At 48.5% G+C, this 16,963-nt stretch overlaps 1 protein-coding gene across 1 annotated transcript in view; it reads right to left on the reverse strand.

Annotated features, from left to right (window-relative positions):
• Positions 1 to 16,963, reverse strand: part of CDC34 (cell division cycle 34, ubiquitin conjugating enzyme) — a 35,799-nt gene that overhangs the window by 11,706 nt on the left and 7,130 nt on the right. The window contains exon 2 of the mRNA XM_083364775.1: positions 4,884 to 4,970. Within this exon, the coding sequence (XP_083220901.1) occupies positions 4,884 to 4,970 (87 nt within the window). The remainder of the gene's footprint in view (positions 1 to 4,883; positions 4,971 to 16,963) is intronic.

Consider the following 16,963-nt stretch of genomic DNA (forward strand, 5'->3'; position numbering starts at 1 on the left):
CGCATGGGTACAACGCAGTCGAGTGCCCTGGTGGCTGCCGTTTCCCAGGCCTCCACCAGGGCATCGACTGGGCTGTGGGTAAGGGTGATAGGTATAGGCCCAAGCGCCCTCTGGAACCGATCTGGGTCCATTAGGCGCCTGGGGCGGAACCACCTGGTCGGCTCCGCCGCCCAGCGGCGGGGGATGGCATGACGGAAAACTAGCCTCAGGAGGTAATGGTCTGACCATGACAGAGGGGTGATGGACGGAGAACCCCCTCCCAGATCATCCAACCACTGTCCAGACAGAAACACCAGGTCAAGAGTGTGACCCCCCTCATGAGTCGGGCCCTCAATAACCTGGGTCAGGCCCATGGCTGTCATGGAAGCCATGAACTCCCGAGCTAACTCCGACGACCCTCCCAGTGATGGCAGGTTGAAGTCACCCAGGACTACGAGCCTGGGGAACTCCACCGCCAACCCTGAGAGGGTGTCGAGCAGCTCGGGCAGGGCTGTTGCCACACAGCTGGGCGCCAGGTATGTAAGCAACAAGCCCAACTGAACCCGAGGACCACACCTCAAGAGGAGGGTCTCACTCCCGGCCATCTGGACAATGGTGGCCTCCCGGGGACACAATGTCTCCCGAATAACCACTGCCACCCCACCACCCCTGCCCTGAGCCCGTGGCTGGTGCAGCACCCGGAAACCCGGCGGGCATAACTCGGTGAGAGGCACCCCTCCCTCCGAGCCCAGCCAAGTTTCCGTGATGCACGCTAGATCCGCACATTCCTCCTCAATCCGATCACGGATGAGGGGAGCTTTATTAACTACGGATCTAGCGTTAAAATAGACCAGCCTGAGCTCAGGGGCCTGATCACCCTCATCCCCGGGTAAGAGGGTGCTAACCGGAGGGTCGGAGCGCGCCACCGCTCGAAGATAGCGGGGGCGCGATCCCAGATGTTGATATGACCCTCCTCGCAAACACCTGCTGCCATACCCTATCGCCGTGGGGATTCGATACCCCACCCCCACATTCCCAGCGCCAGCAGCCACCTCCCCCAACCCCGTCCCACCAGGACCTCTAACAGGACCAGACTGAGTGCCGGTTACAAGTTCCCTCCCCATCCCCCCCTCCCTCCCCCTCCCTAACCTCCTAAAATAACCGGCTAAAAATCTGATCAGGGGCCTCTTAGCGCGTCTTAACTCGAGGCCCCTATCCAAGCCCAACCACCTCTCGGAGTCCCAAGGCTTGGGCCCGTCATTAAGGGGAGTATGAAAACAGGCGACAGGTCGCGCCCATGAGGCAGGAACCGCCCTAAGGGCATACAAGTCCGCTTCGGAATAACGATGGATCATATAGCACTCAATTAGTCTCTTGGGGCCGATGTTGAAAATATGGCCAAAGGATTGTTCATTGATGGTACGAAGATGGAAAAAGAACAGGTCCAGTGGGCATATCTCTCAATCTGCAAAGCCATCTCGGCTCTCACCCGAGATGGAGTTCCAAGGGACAACCTCAGCCGTCCTCTCACTCCGGCTGAGGAGTCTAGCTGGAACAGAGAGAGACAAGGGGAGTCCTAAGCCAGGCCCACCCTAACTGGTCTCCCACACCAGAGAGGTGGTCGCTGACCAGTCCAGAACCGTCCTCCCACCACGGTTCGGTCCCGTCCACACTGGATTATCCATAGGGGGATCTTAGTTCCCATCAGGTATGGAGCTAGCCGTAATGCCTGCCTGTCAACAAAAGAAGTAAGAAGCAGGCAGGCCAGGCCTCTGTCAATCCTCACAACGCCAGCCCGCACCGCCAGTCTGGGGGGGGGGAGAACAAAAGATTCTCTCCCCAATGTCCATCCACCAGTCCAAGCCATCCTTCAACGGCGGAAAGAAGTGATCCCAGCATACGAAGTGATCCCATACGAAGGCTTAAGGCAGAGATGAGGGACTACAGACCCCTTTATGACTTGTGGACTTCAACTCCCAGAATTCCTAAGCCAGCATGGAGAACGATAACCCCTTTACAACTTGTGGACTTCAACTCCCAGAATTCCTGAGCCAGCATGGGGAACTGGCCTCTTTATGACTTGTGGACTTCAACTCCCAGAATTCCTGAGCCAGCCATGTTGAAGTCCACAAGTCATTAAAGGGCCATAGTTCCCACCCCTGGCTTAAGGAGATAGACCAGGTTACACAGTTAATCCTCGACTTGTGATGGTTGCTTAGCAACCATTTGAAGTTATGACCGACCTAAAAATAGGGAGCCCTATGACCCAGATTTGGAGTGCCGGCAGACAGGCCTCTGTGGTCACATGACCAAACTTCAGGTGCTGGCAAAATGGCTTCATTTATGGCTGTCTGCAGTAAATCCGCAGTCACGGGACCACTGCATTTTCATTATTGCTGCAGGTAGTCCTCAACTTATGACCACTAGTGATCCCAAAGCTTCTGTTGCTAAGCAAAACAGGCAAGTGAGTTTTGCCCCGTTTTACTGCCTTGCTTGGCACCGTTAAGTTAGTAACATTGCTATTATTAAGTGAGTCTGGCCTCCCCATTGACTTTGCTTGTCAGAAGGTTGCAAAAGGGGATCATATGACCCCGGGACACTGCGACCGTCATAAATACGAGTCAGCGGCCAAGGGTCTGAATTTTGATCACGTGACCCTGGGGATGCTGCAATGGTTGTAAGTGTGAAAAATGGTCGTAAGTCACTTAGTGATTGTAACTTTAAATGGTCACCAAATGAATGGTTGTAAGGTGAGGACTACCTGTATATCTACACTACTAAAAAAAAATCACCCTTTTCCCCCCATGTTGGCTCGATTCATTAATTAGAAAGCGTTTGTTTTCATTGAAGGTGAAAGGTGCTTTTTTCAAGAGCCAACTGTACTATTCTTGAGCCAGCCATGCTGAGGAGAAAGGGAGAGGTTTCCAAGCTGAGCCATGCTGGCTCAGGAATTCTGGGAGTTGAAGTCCACGAGTCATCAAAGAGCCAAGGTTGCCCACCCCTGGCCCAGAACATTTTCAAGGCCATCTTCTCTAGGCTGGTGCCCTTCCCTGACAGCAGGAATCTGGAAGGTATCCAGTTGTACAAAGTTTATTAATTCCATTTATATCCCGCCCTTCTCCGAAGACTCAGGGCGGCTTACAAGCTTAGCAGTAGCCTTCATTCTATGTATATGCCTGCTTATTAGAGCTTTCACACACACACCCCCCCAAAGCGGCATTATTACAAAGTCAGCTTAATTGCCCCGAACAATCTGGGTCCTATTAAGTTGCTTAATAGATGAGTGCCAAATCTGTGCAAAATCCAGCAACTGACGAAAGCAGGTCAGAAACCAAAATGAAGGGGGGGGGAATTTATTCTGAAAAAAAAAAAAGAACGAGGAGATCGTAGATTACGGCATTGGAGAACGTGAAGTCAGCTTCCAAGCAGTTTGGAGAAAAGAAAAACAAGACGTTCCAGGCCACTTCTACTTCCCACAATTCCCCTGTGTTCTTCCCTATGGTGCTGGGAGCTTCTCATCCCTCAATAGTCCATGGCATCTAATTACGATAAGCCTGCCGAGAGACCCTGCGTAGGATTCAGAATATAGAATAACAAGAGGTGGAAGGGACCTTTGGAGGTCCTCTAGTCCAACCCCCTTGCTCAAGCAGGAAACTCTATACCAGGGGTAGGCAACCTCGGCTCGTTTATGACTCATGGACTTCAACTCCCAGAATTCCTGAGTCAGCATAGCTGACTCAGGAATTCTGGGAGTTGAAGTCCATGAGTCATAAACGAGCCGAGGTTGCCTACCCTTGCTCTATACCATTCTGGACAAATGGCTTTTCTCAACAAAAACCTCCAGTGATGGACCACCCGCAGCTTCTGAAGGCAAGCCATTCCGCGGATTAATTATTCTTCCTGCCAGGAAATTTCTTCTTATTTCTAGGTTGCTTATTTCCTGGATGAGTTTACATCCATTAGTTCTAGTCTTGCCTTCAGGTGCTTTGGAGAATAGGTTGATTTCCCCCCCCCCCTCTTCTTTGTGGCCGCCCCTCAAATATTGGAAGACTACTATCAAGTTACCCCTGGTCCTTTTTCTCACCATACTAGGGACATACTCGATTCTTGCAACTGTTTTGGCCTCCAGTCCCTTAATCATCTTTGTTGCTCTTCTCCGCATTCTTTCCAGAATCTCAACCTCTTTTTTGATAATACCGTGGAGTCCAAAACGGGATGCAGTATTCCAGGTGTGATCTTAAACAGTGCAGTACAAAGAGGGGCTAACGCTTAGCATGATCTTGATAGTAAAGCTCTGTTGTTGCAGCCTAGGACCGACTGCACTGGGGTCGATCCTCCGGGACACGGAGCGACCAAATAAGGAAGACTGAAATGAACACCGAGAAGGTTATTCCCGTCTGATGCTTGAGCATTGGGGAGCTAAAGAGACCGAGGTGCTTTATCCATTTTGCAAGAGAAGACCAGGGGTGACATCAGGGAACAGTTGCTGGAATTGGGTATGTCTAGTTTAATGAAGAGAAGGGTGAGGGGTGACATGATAGCAGTCTTCCAGTATCTCAGGGGCTGCCCCAAAGAAGAGGGAGTCAAGCTATTCTCCAAAGCACCTGAAGGCAGGACAAGAAGCAACGGATGGAAACTAGTCAAGGAGAGAAGCAACCTAGAACTCAGGAGAAATTTCCTGACAGTTAGAACAATTAACCAGTGGAACAACCTGCCTCCAGAAGCGGCAAATGCTCCAACACTGGAGGTTTTTAAGAAGAGACTCGACTGCCATTTGCCTCAAATGGTATAGGGTTTCCTGCCTGAGCAGGGGGTTGAACTAGATGACCTCCAAGGTCCCTTCCAACTTATTATTATTATTAATTTGAAACAGGTTCACGTCCAGCCCTGGCCCAAGCACATACCTCATATATGTTGGGATGCCACATTTTGGTCAGGAATCGGAAGGCAGGCGGCGAATAAGGGTAATCAATGGGAAATCTGAGCCGAGCCTATGGAGAAAGAAGGGAGAGAGAGAGAGGGACTGAGTAGCAACACCAGGCATCCTAGCAACAATTTCTGCAGTGCCTTCCCTCTTCCTTCAATAAATCTCGCTAAAGACGACTCCGAGGGCTCCTTTGCTTTCTCTGAGCTTGGTTGTTTTTCTTGCGGACGTTTCATTACCCAACTAGGTAACATCATCAGGTCTAGCGGGCAGTGGGTTTTACTCTCAATTTATTCTCTAATGGTTTGCCCTGTCCCTGTTGGCGAGAGTGGTCTTGGTCGTTCTTTGGCAGTTACGGCTCGCTTGCTCGGCAGTTCCTTGATTGGGATATTGTCTACTTCTTGATGGATGGTCTGATGGCAACCTTGGTGTTAATCTATGCTGAAATGGGTGTTGATTGCTGGTGTTTTGGTCTTAACATCAGACCAACCGTCAAGAATAAACCACACCCCAATCAAGGAACTGCCCGACAATAGTAAACAGCCCAACCAAAGAAACACCAACACCGACAGAGCAAGCCCCTAGAATGGCGTTTCTCAACCTGGGCACTTTGAAGATGTGTGGACTCCGACTCCCAGAATTCTAACTGGCCAGGGAATTCTGGGAGTTGCAGTCCACGCATCTTCAAACTGCCACGGTTGAGAAACACTGCACTAGAATATAAAGTGAGAGCAAACCCCACTCTCTACTAGCACTGAGGATGTTACCTAGTTGGGTAACGAAACGTCTGCAAGAAAACCAACCCAGCTCAGAGAGCACCACAGTTCAACCCTGAGCTACAAATATTCTCCTTTAAAGACAACTCTGCGAGAACCAAGATTGGAAAAGAATCCGGGTTGTTTTTAGGCAGATGCCACAGAGGTTGCTGGGAAAGGGCAGAAGGATGGCTAGGAATGCGGGGTCAAAATCCATCCATCCATCCATCCAGTCGTCTTGATCTCCGCTTTGCCTACCTCGCTGGGTGTTTGGGAGATGGCAAAAAGCAGAGGAAGGACACAACTGCCTGCAGCACCGAACAATGGCCAAACTCAGCACCTTACGCCATGCTAGCTGAGGATGACGCACGAGAGTGTTTCCTGGGGCAAAAAAGTTGTGATGAGGCACACTAAATAAAGCAGAAATGATTTCTTTCTTTTTGACTGCAAATTGCTAAGAGTGTTGCTGAACTTGAGGTCACAAGATCCAATCTTCTCCTTGCTCAGCAACAAGGCACGAAAGCCAGGCATTTCAACTCTTTGTTATTTTTGTATACATTATTATTATTCCCCTTTATGGATTACTGCCTTGTCGCGGCGAAGGGGCTTGCGTAACTACTACTACTACTACTATTATTACTGTTATTATTATTTATAAATAACTCAAGGTAGCAAGCCTACCCTAAATTTACTCCTTCCTCCTATTTTCCCCAGAACAACAGGTGGGTTGGGCTGAGAGAGAGGGGTTGGCCCAAAGTACCCCAGCCAGCTTTCATACCTGGGGGGGGGGAACTAGAACTCACCATCTCCTGGTGATTGGCCCAAAATCACCCAGCTGGCTTTTGTGCCCAAGGCGGGACTAGAACTCAGAGTCTCTTGATGATTGGCCCAAAGTCCCCCAGCCGGCTTTCATGCCTAAGGGGGGGGAATAGAACTCACTGTCTCCCGGTGATTGGCCCAAAGTCACCCAGTTGGCTTTTCTGTCTAAGGTGGGACTAGAACTCCCAGTCTCCTGGTGATTGCCCAAAGCAACCCAATTGGCTTTCGTGCCTAAGGCAGGACTAGAAGTTATTATCTCTTAGTTTCTAGCCTGATGGTTTAATCACTAAAAGGTAAAGGTAAAGGTTCCCCCGCACATGCGTGCTAGTCGTTTCAGACTCTAGGGCCGGTGCTCATCTCCGTTTCAAAGCCGAAGAGCTGGCGCTTGTCCGAGGACGTCTTCCGTGGTCATGTAGCCGGCATGACTGGACGCCAAAGGCGCACGGAACGCTGTTACCTTCCCACCGTAGTGGTCCCTATTTTTCTACTTGCATTTTTACGTGCTTTTGAACTGCTAGGTTGGCAGAAGCTGGGACGAGTAACAGGCGCTCACTCTGTTACTAGGGATTCGACCCGCCAAACTGCCAACCTTCTGATCGACAAGCTCAACGTCCTAACCCACTGAGCCACCACGTCCCTAGACTGACTAAATTGGCTTCTACAATCTTCTACAGTCCCTGTGAAGTTAAAATGGGGGGAAATACCCACAACTATTAAGCTTTACATGCTTCAGTGAAGGTGACATGTTATCATCCTTATGCTTTAGATCAGAGATCCCCAACCTTTTGCGCACCAGGGACCGCTTCCGCGGAGAAAGGTTTTTCCACGGACTGGAGAGTGTGTGATTTTGTGTGCTGCCTGCATCACACGGATGGGGGCTTTGCTTGTTTGTGCGGACTGGTTGCTGGCAGTCATGGTTTAGGCCAAAGAATGAGCAATTTGCCTCCAGATGTCCCAGAAAGGAGAGTTTTGGCGTTCGAGATTTATTTCATTTAACTTCTTGAAGCCCAGCATAAGAGTGGTGGGAAAGCTTGACGGCCATCTTCAAGTTCAGGTAGTCCTCGACTTAGCGACCACAATGGAGCCCAACATTTCTGTTGCTAAGTGAGACAACTGTTAAGTGAGCTTTGCCCCATTTTACCACTTTCTTGCCACTTGTGAACGGCAGCGATTGCTAAGTTAGTAACCTGTGTGTTAAGTGAATCTGGCTTCCCCATTGACTTTGTTTCTTGCAAAATGGGAAATCACACGATCCCAGATAGACTGCAACTGTCCTAAATACGAGCTAGATGACGAGCGTCTTATTTTTGATCACATGACCGTGGGGACGGTCATAAGTATGAAAAATTGTCATCAAGACACTTCCCCCACCCCCGCCCAGTTCTGCTGTAACTTCAAATGGTCACTAAATAAATTGTGGTAAGTTCAGGACAACTGGCAGAGAGACTTCTTCCGACCTCAAATTGTGAGGACCTTCAACTTCAGAAGGCAAATAAAATATTAAAAGTTCTGGTAGTTTCTGTTAAATTCAGAATTGTGGATGTCTAAGGCCGAGTTTCTCCACCTTGGCAACTTGAAGAGGTATGGACTTCAACTCCCAGAATCCCCCAGCCAGCTATGCTGGCTGGGGAATTCTGGAAATTGAAGTCCACAGGTCTTAAAAGTTGTACGGTTGAGAAATACTGATTTAAGGGGAGAAAGAGGGATCCTTCCCTCCAACACTAAACCCCACTTAAATAAGTGGGGCAGGAGAACCAAGATTGGGGTCAGAGTGAGAAACCAAGTTGTGTTTGGAGACAGCTATTGTTCCTTTCTGTTGCTAGATACACACAACTCAATAAGCATTTTTAAGCAAAGGGTGCTGAATAAATTCAATTGCCTGCATTGATCCTACTCAGATTGAGCTTTACGTTCCATCAAGGCTTCCTAGTGACCATACAGATGGTTGCCATGCTAAGCCATTAATCAGTTTAGAATCAACCTGACTGGATCCAAGCAACCTGCCGAGCCAGAATTAAAGGATGAATTAAAGCCAGAATTAAAGAATAGAATAGAATAGAATAGAAGAGAAGAGAAGAGAAGAGAAGAGAAGAGAAGAGAAAACAGAATAGAAATAAAAATAGAATAGAATAACCTTGGAGGCCTTCTAGTCCACCCCCTGTTCAAGCAGGAGAACCTATACCATCTCAGACAAACAACAATCTCTTATTAAAAACCTCCATTGATGGAGCGCCCACGATTTCTGGTGGCAAAATGTTCCCCTGGTTGATTGTCCTCACTGTCAGGAAGTTTCTCCTTAATTCCAGGTTGCTTCTCTCTTTGGTCAGTTTCCAACCATCGTTTCTCGTCCTTCCCTCTGGTGCTTTGGTGAACAACCAGTTTAATCTAAATTTATTAAACATATTTAATCTAAATATGTTTAATCTAAATTAAGGAACGGGGTGCTCCTTATTTTTGATGCTGTTCTGCTCCTGGACGTAGCCCCTGACATTCTAATGTAAACACGCACACATGTGCGTTCACAGCGTCAATAGCACAGAACAAAGTCCGAGTGTCTCTAATCAGCGGACTTTGCTGGTATAACTTCCGGTAACCCAGACTAATCTCCCCAAATGGCTTGACACTCCCTTCTCCACGCAAGTAGCCCTCGACTTACAGCCATTCATTTAGCGACCGTTCAATGTTACAAAAGCATCGAAAAAAAGTGACTTACAAGCGGTGCTCACACTTATGACCATCGCAGCACCCCTACGGTCACGTGACAAAAATTCAGACCACTTGGCCACCAGCGTGTATTTGCAACGGTTGCAGCATCCCGTGTGTGTGTGTGTGTGTGTTGTGTCATATGATCACCCTTTGTGACCTTCCGAACTATGGTTTTAATTAGGTTTTTACTGGTTTTTAAATTGTCATATAATTATTGTATTTATTGTTTGATTCTTTTCTAAATTTCCTATTTTCTATTTTCATTGTTGTGCGCTGCCCTGAGTCCTTAGGGAGAAGGGCGGCATATAAATTTAAACAAACAAACAAACAAACTCACTCAACGGTGGGGAAGCCGGATTCGCTTAACAACAGCAGTAATTCACTTAACAACCATAGCAAAAAAAAAAAAAAGCCGTAAAATCAGCAACCACCACCACGTTGCTTAAGAAGTGGGGAATCCTGGCCCCCAACGGTGGCTGGAAGTCAAGGGCTGCCAAGTCAGGGCATGGTTTAAACCAGGGTCATGGTCTGCTTGTCTGCCAGCATCAGGGACCACAAAGGAGCCACAACTGAGTCACTGACAACTGCTTTGTCCCCACCAACCACACTCTGAAGCCGAACCTTCGGTGAATCTCCCAAGCAGGATTTGCTGCTCAGGTTTGGCCTGTCAAACGGGTTGAACCCGTTTCTCCCCGACTGCTCATCCTGCCACTCATCCCTTGCAGAAAGGGTGGGTGGTTTATTTATTTATATTTATTTTAGAGCTGGAACAGCCCAACTTCCAGTTTGTCTCTAGCCCAGGGGTGTCAAACTCAAAGTAACTTGTTAGGGAGAGGTGAGGGGGGGGGAGTGTTTTGGGCCTCATTGCAGAAAAATGACCATTGGCAAGAGACCCTCTGGGCCTCGATTTGGGTGGGTTTCGCTTCTCGCTGGGGTTGGGTTTTTATTACTTTTAATGTGTTTTACTCTATTGTAAGAGTTGTGGGCATTTTGTTTAATCTCTTTTAATTTTTGTATTTTGTCTTTTAACATGTATTGCCCTGTTCACCGCCCTGAGTCCTTCGGGAGAAGGGCGGTATACAAATAAAATTAATAATAATAATAACAACAACAACAACAACTATTATTTCATTGAGGGCCGCATCAGCATTGCGGTTGCCCTCAGGGGGTCGGGTGGGTATGGTCTGGGTGGGCGTGGCCTACTGGGTGGGCGTGGCTAGAGTGCGTATGGCCTACTGGGTGGGCGTGGCTAGAGTGCGTATGGCCTACTGGGTGGGCATGGCCAGCTCTACATCGTTGGCATCCAGGGTGCCTATGGGGGCCTGGGCAGGAGTGGGACAGATCTGAGGGTCTCTGGCAGAAGGAGGGTCTCTGGGCCAGGGCCAAGGCAGCAGGGGCCGTTCCCTCACTGTTTCCAGGATGGCTTCGCGGGCCGCATGAAACCACTTCGCGTGCCGGATCTGGCCCCCGGGCCTTGTGTTTGACTTGTCTGCTCTAGCCACACCTTACAGGGCCGTGTTCCTTGCCTCTCTGCTCACAAAGGAGGCCTTTGAGAATAGCACGGGGAAAACCATCGTGGATCCAAAGGAACGTAACCTGGTCTCAAATCCTGTTAATCCAGGGGTCCCCAACCCCCGGTCCGTGGACCAGTACTGGTTCGTGGCATGCCAGCAACCGGTCCGCACAAACAAGAAAAGGATGCAGGCAGCACACAAAACCACGCAACCTCCGGTCGGTGGGAAAACCTCTCTCCGTGGAACCGGTCCCTGGTGCCCAAAAAGGTTGAGGACCTCTTCTCCAAACCAATCTTGGTATCATAAAGATGCCTCTTCTGAGCTGAACCCACGGCCCTCCGTGGGGTTTTGTTGGCTAGAGATGGCCTTGCTCTTTTTCTGGGATATTTCATAGTGGCCTCCTATCCGATTACTTCTTCTCCTTCGTTCTCCTTCTCCTTCTCTCTTCTTTCTCCTCCTCTTTCTCCTTCTCCTCCTCCTCCTCCTCCGACATAAGGTTATTCCCTGGACTATAAAACTAAACACTAAATCATCGAACTGGGGGCTGGGACATTTGGTTCCAATAAGGATTACTGAGGTCTGAAAGCCAGCTGACGGATTTGGGGCCAATCAGCAGTAGCTGGTGAGTTCTAGTGTCACTTTAGCCATGAAAGCTGGGTGACTTTGGGCCAATCACCAGGAGGCAGTGAGTTCTAGTCCTGCCTTAGGCATGAAAGCCAGCTGGGTGACTTTGGGCCAATCACCTGGAGGCGGTGAGTTCTAGTCCTGCCTTAGGCATGAAAGCCGGCTGGATGACTTTGGGCCAATTACCAGGAGGCGGTGAGGTCTAGTCCTGCCTTAGGCATGAAAGCTGGCTGGGTGACTTTGGGTCAATCACCAGGAGACAGTGAGTTCTAGTCCTGCTTTAGGCATGAAAGCCAAATGGGTGACTTTGGCTTAGTTACTCTCTCTCAGCCCAACCCTCCATAGGGTTGTTGTTGTTGTTGTGAGGGAAAATAGGAGGAAGGTGTGCTAGATATATTTACTGCCTTGAGTTATTTACAAAAATAATAAGGGAGGGATAAAAATAATAAATATGACGCTATTTAAGACTTCCTTGTTTCTGCTCAAGGTGTCTCAAAAACAGGTCTGTGTAAAACACTTCAGCCTGAGCCATTTCAAGCTTTGGGGAATGTCCTGCTTCAAATATTTTGGAACCGGTTTGAATTTTGCTAAAGTTTGGAGGCTTCTCAAATTCTCTAGAGTGGAGGGTCTTCAAACGTGGCCCTTCCATGACTTGTGGACTTCAACATGTGCCTGGCTGAGGAATTCTGGGAGTTGAAGTCCACGAGTCATGGAAGGGCCACGTTTGAAGAGCCCATGCTCTAGAGCCTCCAATTTGTCCGATGGACATTTCCTGATGTTTCCAGCTCAAACCGAAATGTTTTGTACCTTTAACACAGAAACAGACACATAAAATCCAAGTAGGGCTGAATTGAAGTGGAGCAATCCCAAAAAGAAAAAAAACCCACAAAAAGTTATGGTAGCAATTAAGCTCTAAAGAAAGATGGGCCCTGTTACTCAGCAGGAGTGAAAGTATAATTGAATCCTCACAAAGATAATAACAGTCCTAAGCAGTTTCGTCACTGGAGGGCTGGTCGACTGCAAGTCACTTTTTTCAGTGCCATTGTAAAGTTCAAACGGTCACTAAGCAAATGGTCGTAAACTGAGGACAACCCGAAGACTTCCAGTTGGCCTCATGTCTAAGGGAAGACTAAAACGCCGAATCTTCTGGTTTCTAGCCTGGTGGCTTTAAGCTGGGGGTCTTCAAATTTGGCCCTTTTATGACTCGTGGACTTCAACTCCCAGAATTCCTCAGCCAGGCACGCTGGCTGAGGAATTCTGGGAGTTGAAGTCCACGAGTCATAAAAGGGCCAAATTTGAAGACCCCTGCCTTAATCACTACACCAAACTGGTTCTCAATATTGACATATTGAAATGTTTGCCAAAGAGAAGCATACTGTACATTCTTGGACGAGTAGAAAAATATACCCTTTCGAAAAGCGTTACATTGCACAAGTCCCAAAGCCAAGCCTTAAAAATCTAGGATAGTCCCCGACTTACGACCGTAATTGAGCCCAAAATTTCCGTTGTTAAGTGAGGTTGAAGTCAGAGGGGGCCAGGTTGTTCACCAAAGCACCAGAGGGAAGGACGAGAAACAATGGTTGGAAACTGATCAGAGTGAACAACCTGGAATTAAGGAGAAACTTCCTGACAGTGAGGAGAATTAACCAGTGGAAGAGCTTGCCTCCAGAAATCGTGGGGGCTCCATTTCTGGAGATTTTTTTAAAAAGAGGCTAGAGACAGTCACTTGTCTGAGATGGTATACGCTCTCCTGCTTGAGCAGGGGGCTGGACTAGAAGACCTCCAGGGTCCTTCCAACTCTATTCTATTCTATATATATGGTGAACTACAAACAGATCTGACAGATGATACTATAAATTGATTAGTGGAAAAAAGATGTCACCTCTAATGCTGTTAAAGGGAGTCACCAGCTAGTAATCGCTTTAGGTTCAAAGAAACAGAAGCTGCACAGATTTTTCCAGAAAATGTGTAAAGGGGCCCAAATGACCATGAAGAAAATACACAGCTAGTAAAATGTGAGTTTAGTCCAGGAAAGCAGAAAAATTTTTGAGGAAAACAAAAAACAAGACTGCCCAGCCTTGATTCTCTTGAGCATAACAAGGAAGGTAGGAAAAACATTGTAGGCTTTCAAAATACTGCTATTATAGAGATGTATGATCATATAGGTCAGGGGTAGGCAACCTTGTCTCTTTTATGACTCGTGGACTTCAACTCCCAGAATTCCTGAGCCAGCATGACTCAGCTTGGAAACCTCTCCTTTTCCCCTCAGCGTGGCTGGCTCAGGAATTCTGGGAGTTGAAGTCCACGAGTCATAAAGCGGCCTAGGCCTAGGCCAGCGGTAGGCAACCTCGGCTCTTTTATGACTCATGGACTTCAACTCCCAGAATTCCTGAGCCAGCATGGCTCAGCTTGGAAACCTCTCCCTTTCCCCTCAGTATGGCTGGCTCAGGAATTCTGGGAGTTGAAGTCCATGAGTCATAAAAGAGCCGAGGTTGCCTACCCCTGCCTTAGATAGTCCGGACCCATGCCATTTAGGGCTTTATAGGTCATCACCAGCACCTTGAATCTCACCCGGAGGGCAACTGGAAGCCAATGCAGCTCGCGGAGAAGATACGCTGCTCTGAAAGCAAACTGTCCTATTTTATTGGTCTATTTGTAAACATTTTGCGAGACGTCACATTCAGCTCAAAAGTATGGCTAGCCTTCCAGGATCCCTCCTTGTTTTCAACCTTATCGTAGGACTGAGATCCGAAACTCAAAAACCCCGGTGAGTCACCCCAAGCAAACATCCACACAAGACTTTTTGACTTCCTCCTAACCTATGTTGGTGTTTTTAAGTTTCGAGCACCACCCTGGTTTTCCTCTCACCTTCTGTCAATTATACACTGCCCAGATTTATCGAAGTGCACCCAACCAGGAGCCCGTGGCAAACAGCTGAACTTTTATTAGCAGACAGCCGGTTCTTTTCTATTCTCCCTGACAAACGACAGGGGGTCCTCGACTTACAGCGGCTCGCTTAGTGACTGTTCGACGGCACTGCAAATAGTGACCCACGACCCTTTTTCACACTTGCGACTGTAGCCTTGCAGCATTCCCCGGGGTCACGTGATCAAAAATCGGATGCGTGGCACGTGGTTCACATTTACGACGGTTGCCGCGTCCTGAGATCGCGTGATCCACTTTTGGGACCTTCTGACGCGCAAAGTCAACGGGGGGGGGGGGGGGAAGCCGGATCCACTTAACCGCCGTGTGACTCATTTAACAACTGCAGTGATTCACTTCGCAACCACGGCAAGAAAAGTCGTAAAAGGGGGAGGGGGGAAACTCGCTTAGCAACGTAAGCTTGGGGCTCAATTGTGGTCGTTGGTTGAGGACTACCTGCGTCGATAGGCTGTTGGCAGGCAGTCCTCAACTTACAGCCGCTTGTTTAGCGGTGATTCAATGTTACAACAGCACTGAAAAAAGGGACGTAGGGCCGACCCTCGTCCTTAAGTCCATCGGAGTATTCCCATGGTCATGTGATCAAAATTCGGAGGCTTGGCAACTGACATGTACTTAGCACGGTTGCTGCAATCTCCTGGGGTCATTTGATCACCCCAGGCAACTTTTCTGGTCGGCTTCCGACAAACAAAATCAATTCGGGGGGGGGGGGAGGAGGAGGAAGAGAATGCCAGATTTGCTTAATGACCGAGTGAGTCACTTAACGAGTAAGGCGATTTGCTTAATAACCGTGGTGAAAAAGATTGTGAAGTTGGGCACGTCTCCCTTAGCGACTGCTTTGCTTAGCGGTGGAAATTCTGGCCCCAGAAGTGGATGCAAGTCAAGGACTCCCGTATTAACAACCTGGGGGCATGCAGTTCTCGCCTTACGACCAGAATTCAGCTCAAAATTTCTGCTGCTAAGTGAGACGGGGCTAACTGAATTTTGCCCCGTTATGTGGCCTTTCTTGCCACGCTTGTTAAGTGAATCGCTGCCGTTAAGTTACAGATATGGTTGTTAAGCGAATCTGGCTTCCCCCATTGACTTTGCTTGTCAGAAGGTCACAAAAGGGGATCACATGATTCTAGGGCACTGCGACCATCATAAATGTGAGTCAGTTGACGAGCCTCTGAATTTTGACCATGTGTCCATGGGGATACCACAATTGAGTGTGTGAAAAACGGCCATCAGTCACTTTCTTCAGGGCTGATATAATTTGAAATGGTCACTAAGTGAAGTGTTGTAAGTTGAGGACTACCTGTATATGTGGGGTGAATATTTTTCTTCTTTTTTTAAAAAACAGATCTATTAATTATTTGCCGAAGTACCAGGCTCAGGAATTCTGGGAGTTGAAGTTCACGGGTTGTTAATGAGCCATGGCTGCCCACCCCGGTCTAAGCAGACAATTACATTCTTAATTGTTTTCATTCTTTTTTTTATGAGATTATGTTGTTGTTTTTTATTTTCCTTATGGGTTGGTTGTTAGCTGCACCGAGAACCTTAAATACACCATTTAAAAAGAGCAGTCATACAAAACGTCTTTATGAAGCAGGTCACTGTTAGCTTTTAATCAGAGCTTTGGGCTTTTCGAGCCTGGGGGGTACACTGCCAACTCTGGTGCATTCAGAAAGCTTTGGCTTTAAGGGATATCTTTATTAAATTTAGTGCATTTGCCCCTCCCAACCCACTCCATTACACTGTGTGAACCAGATTCGTGGGATTAAAAATTGAGTGCCTATAAGCCTTTGAACGTGCTTCAATGTTCTCCTTTCCACATACGTGCAGCAGTGCACAGCCAGCCAGGTCCCCTTGATACTCAGAACCAGCTACAATCATAGCAAGAGCACTTAGATTTATATACCACTCCATAGTGCTCTACCCCAGGGGTCCCCAACCCCCGTGCTGTGGACCAGTACCGGGCCGTGGCACGCCAGCAACCGGTCTGCACAAACAAGCAAAAGTGCCATTCGCGGGATGCAGGCAGCACACAAAACCACGCACCCTCCGGTCCACGGAAAAACCTCTCTCCACGGAACCGGTGGTCCCTGGTGCCCCAAAGGTTGGGGACCTCTGCTCTACGACAGAGGTCCCCAACCTATGGGCTGTGGCTCACTACCGGGCCGTGGCTTCTTGGCCACCGGGCGGTGTGAGTGGCTGGCCAGTGGGTGCGCGCATGTGTGTACGCTCATCCCCTCTTGTACCGGTGCTAGCTGAGCGCTGAGCCTTGCGCTGGTGCTAGCAGCCCCGCTTGCAGAGCATGATTGCTCGCAGCTCCGTTTGCGCACACAGTCACATTTGCGTGTGTGCGCATGCATGCATAAAGGTGCCCGCCCCTCCCTTTCCCACCGGGCCACCAACTCAGAAAAGTTGGGAACCCCTGCTCTATGGCACACTCTGAGCAGTTCACAATGTCAGCATGCAGGTCATCCTTGACTTACAACTATAACTGAGCCCCAAATTTCTGTTGCTAAGCGAGACAGTTAAGAGGATTTTGACCCACTTTATGACCTCTTTTTTGCCGCGGTTAAGCGAATCGCTGCAATTGTTAAGTCCGTAACATGGTGGTTAAGTGAAGCTGGCTTTCCCATTGACTTTCCTCGTCAGAAGGAAACGCAAAAAGTGATCACGTGACCCCGGAGCGCAACGGACATAAATTATGAACC

Source organism: Vipera ursinii (genome assembly GCF_947247035.1).
Source record: "Vipera ursinii genome assembly, chromosome: 1".
Taxonomy (NCBI): domain Eukaryota; kingdom Metazoa; phylum Chordata; class Lepidosauria; order Squamata; family Viperidae; genus Vipera; species Vipera ursinii.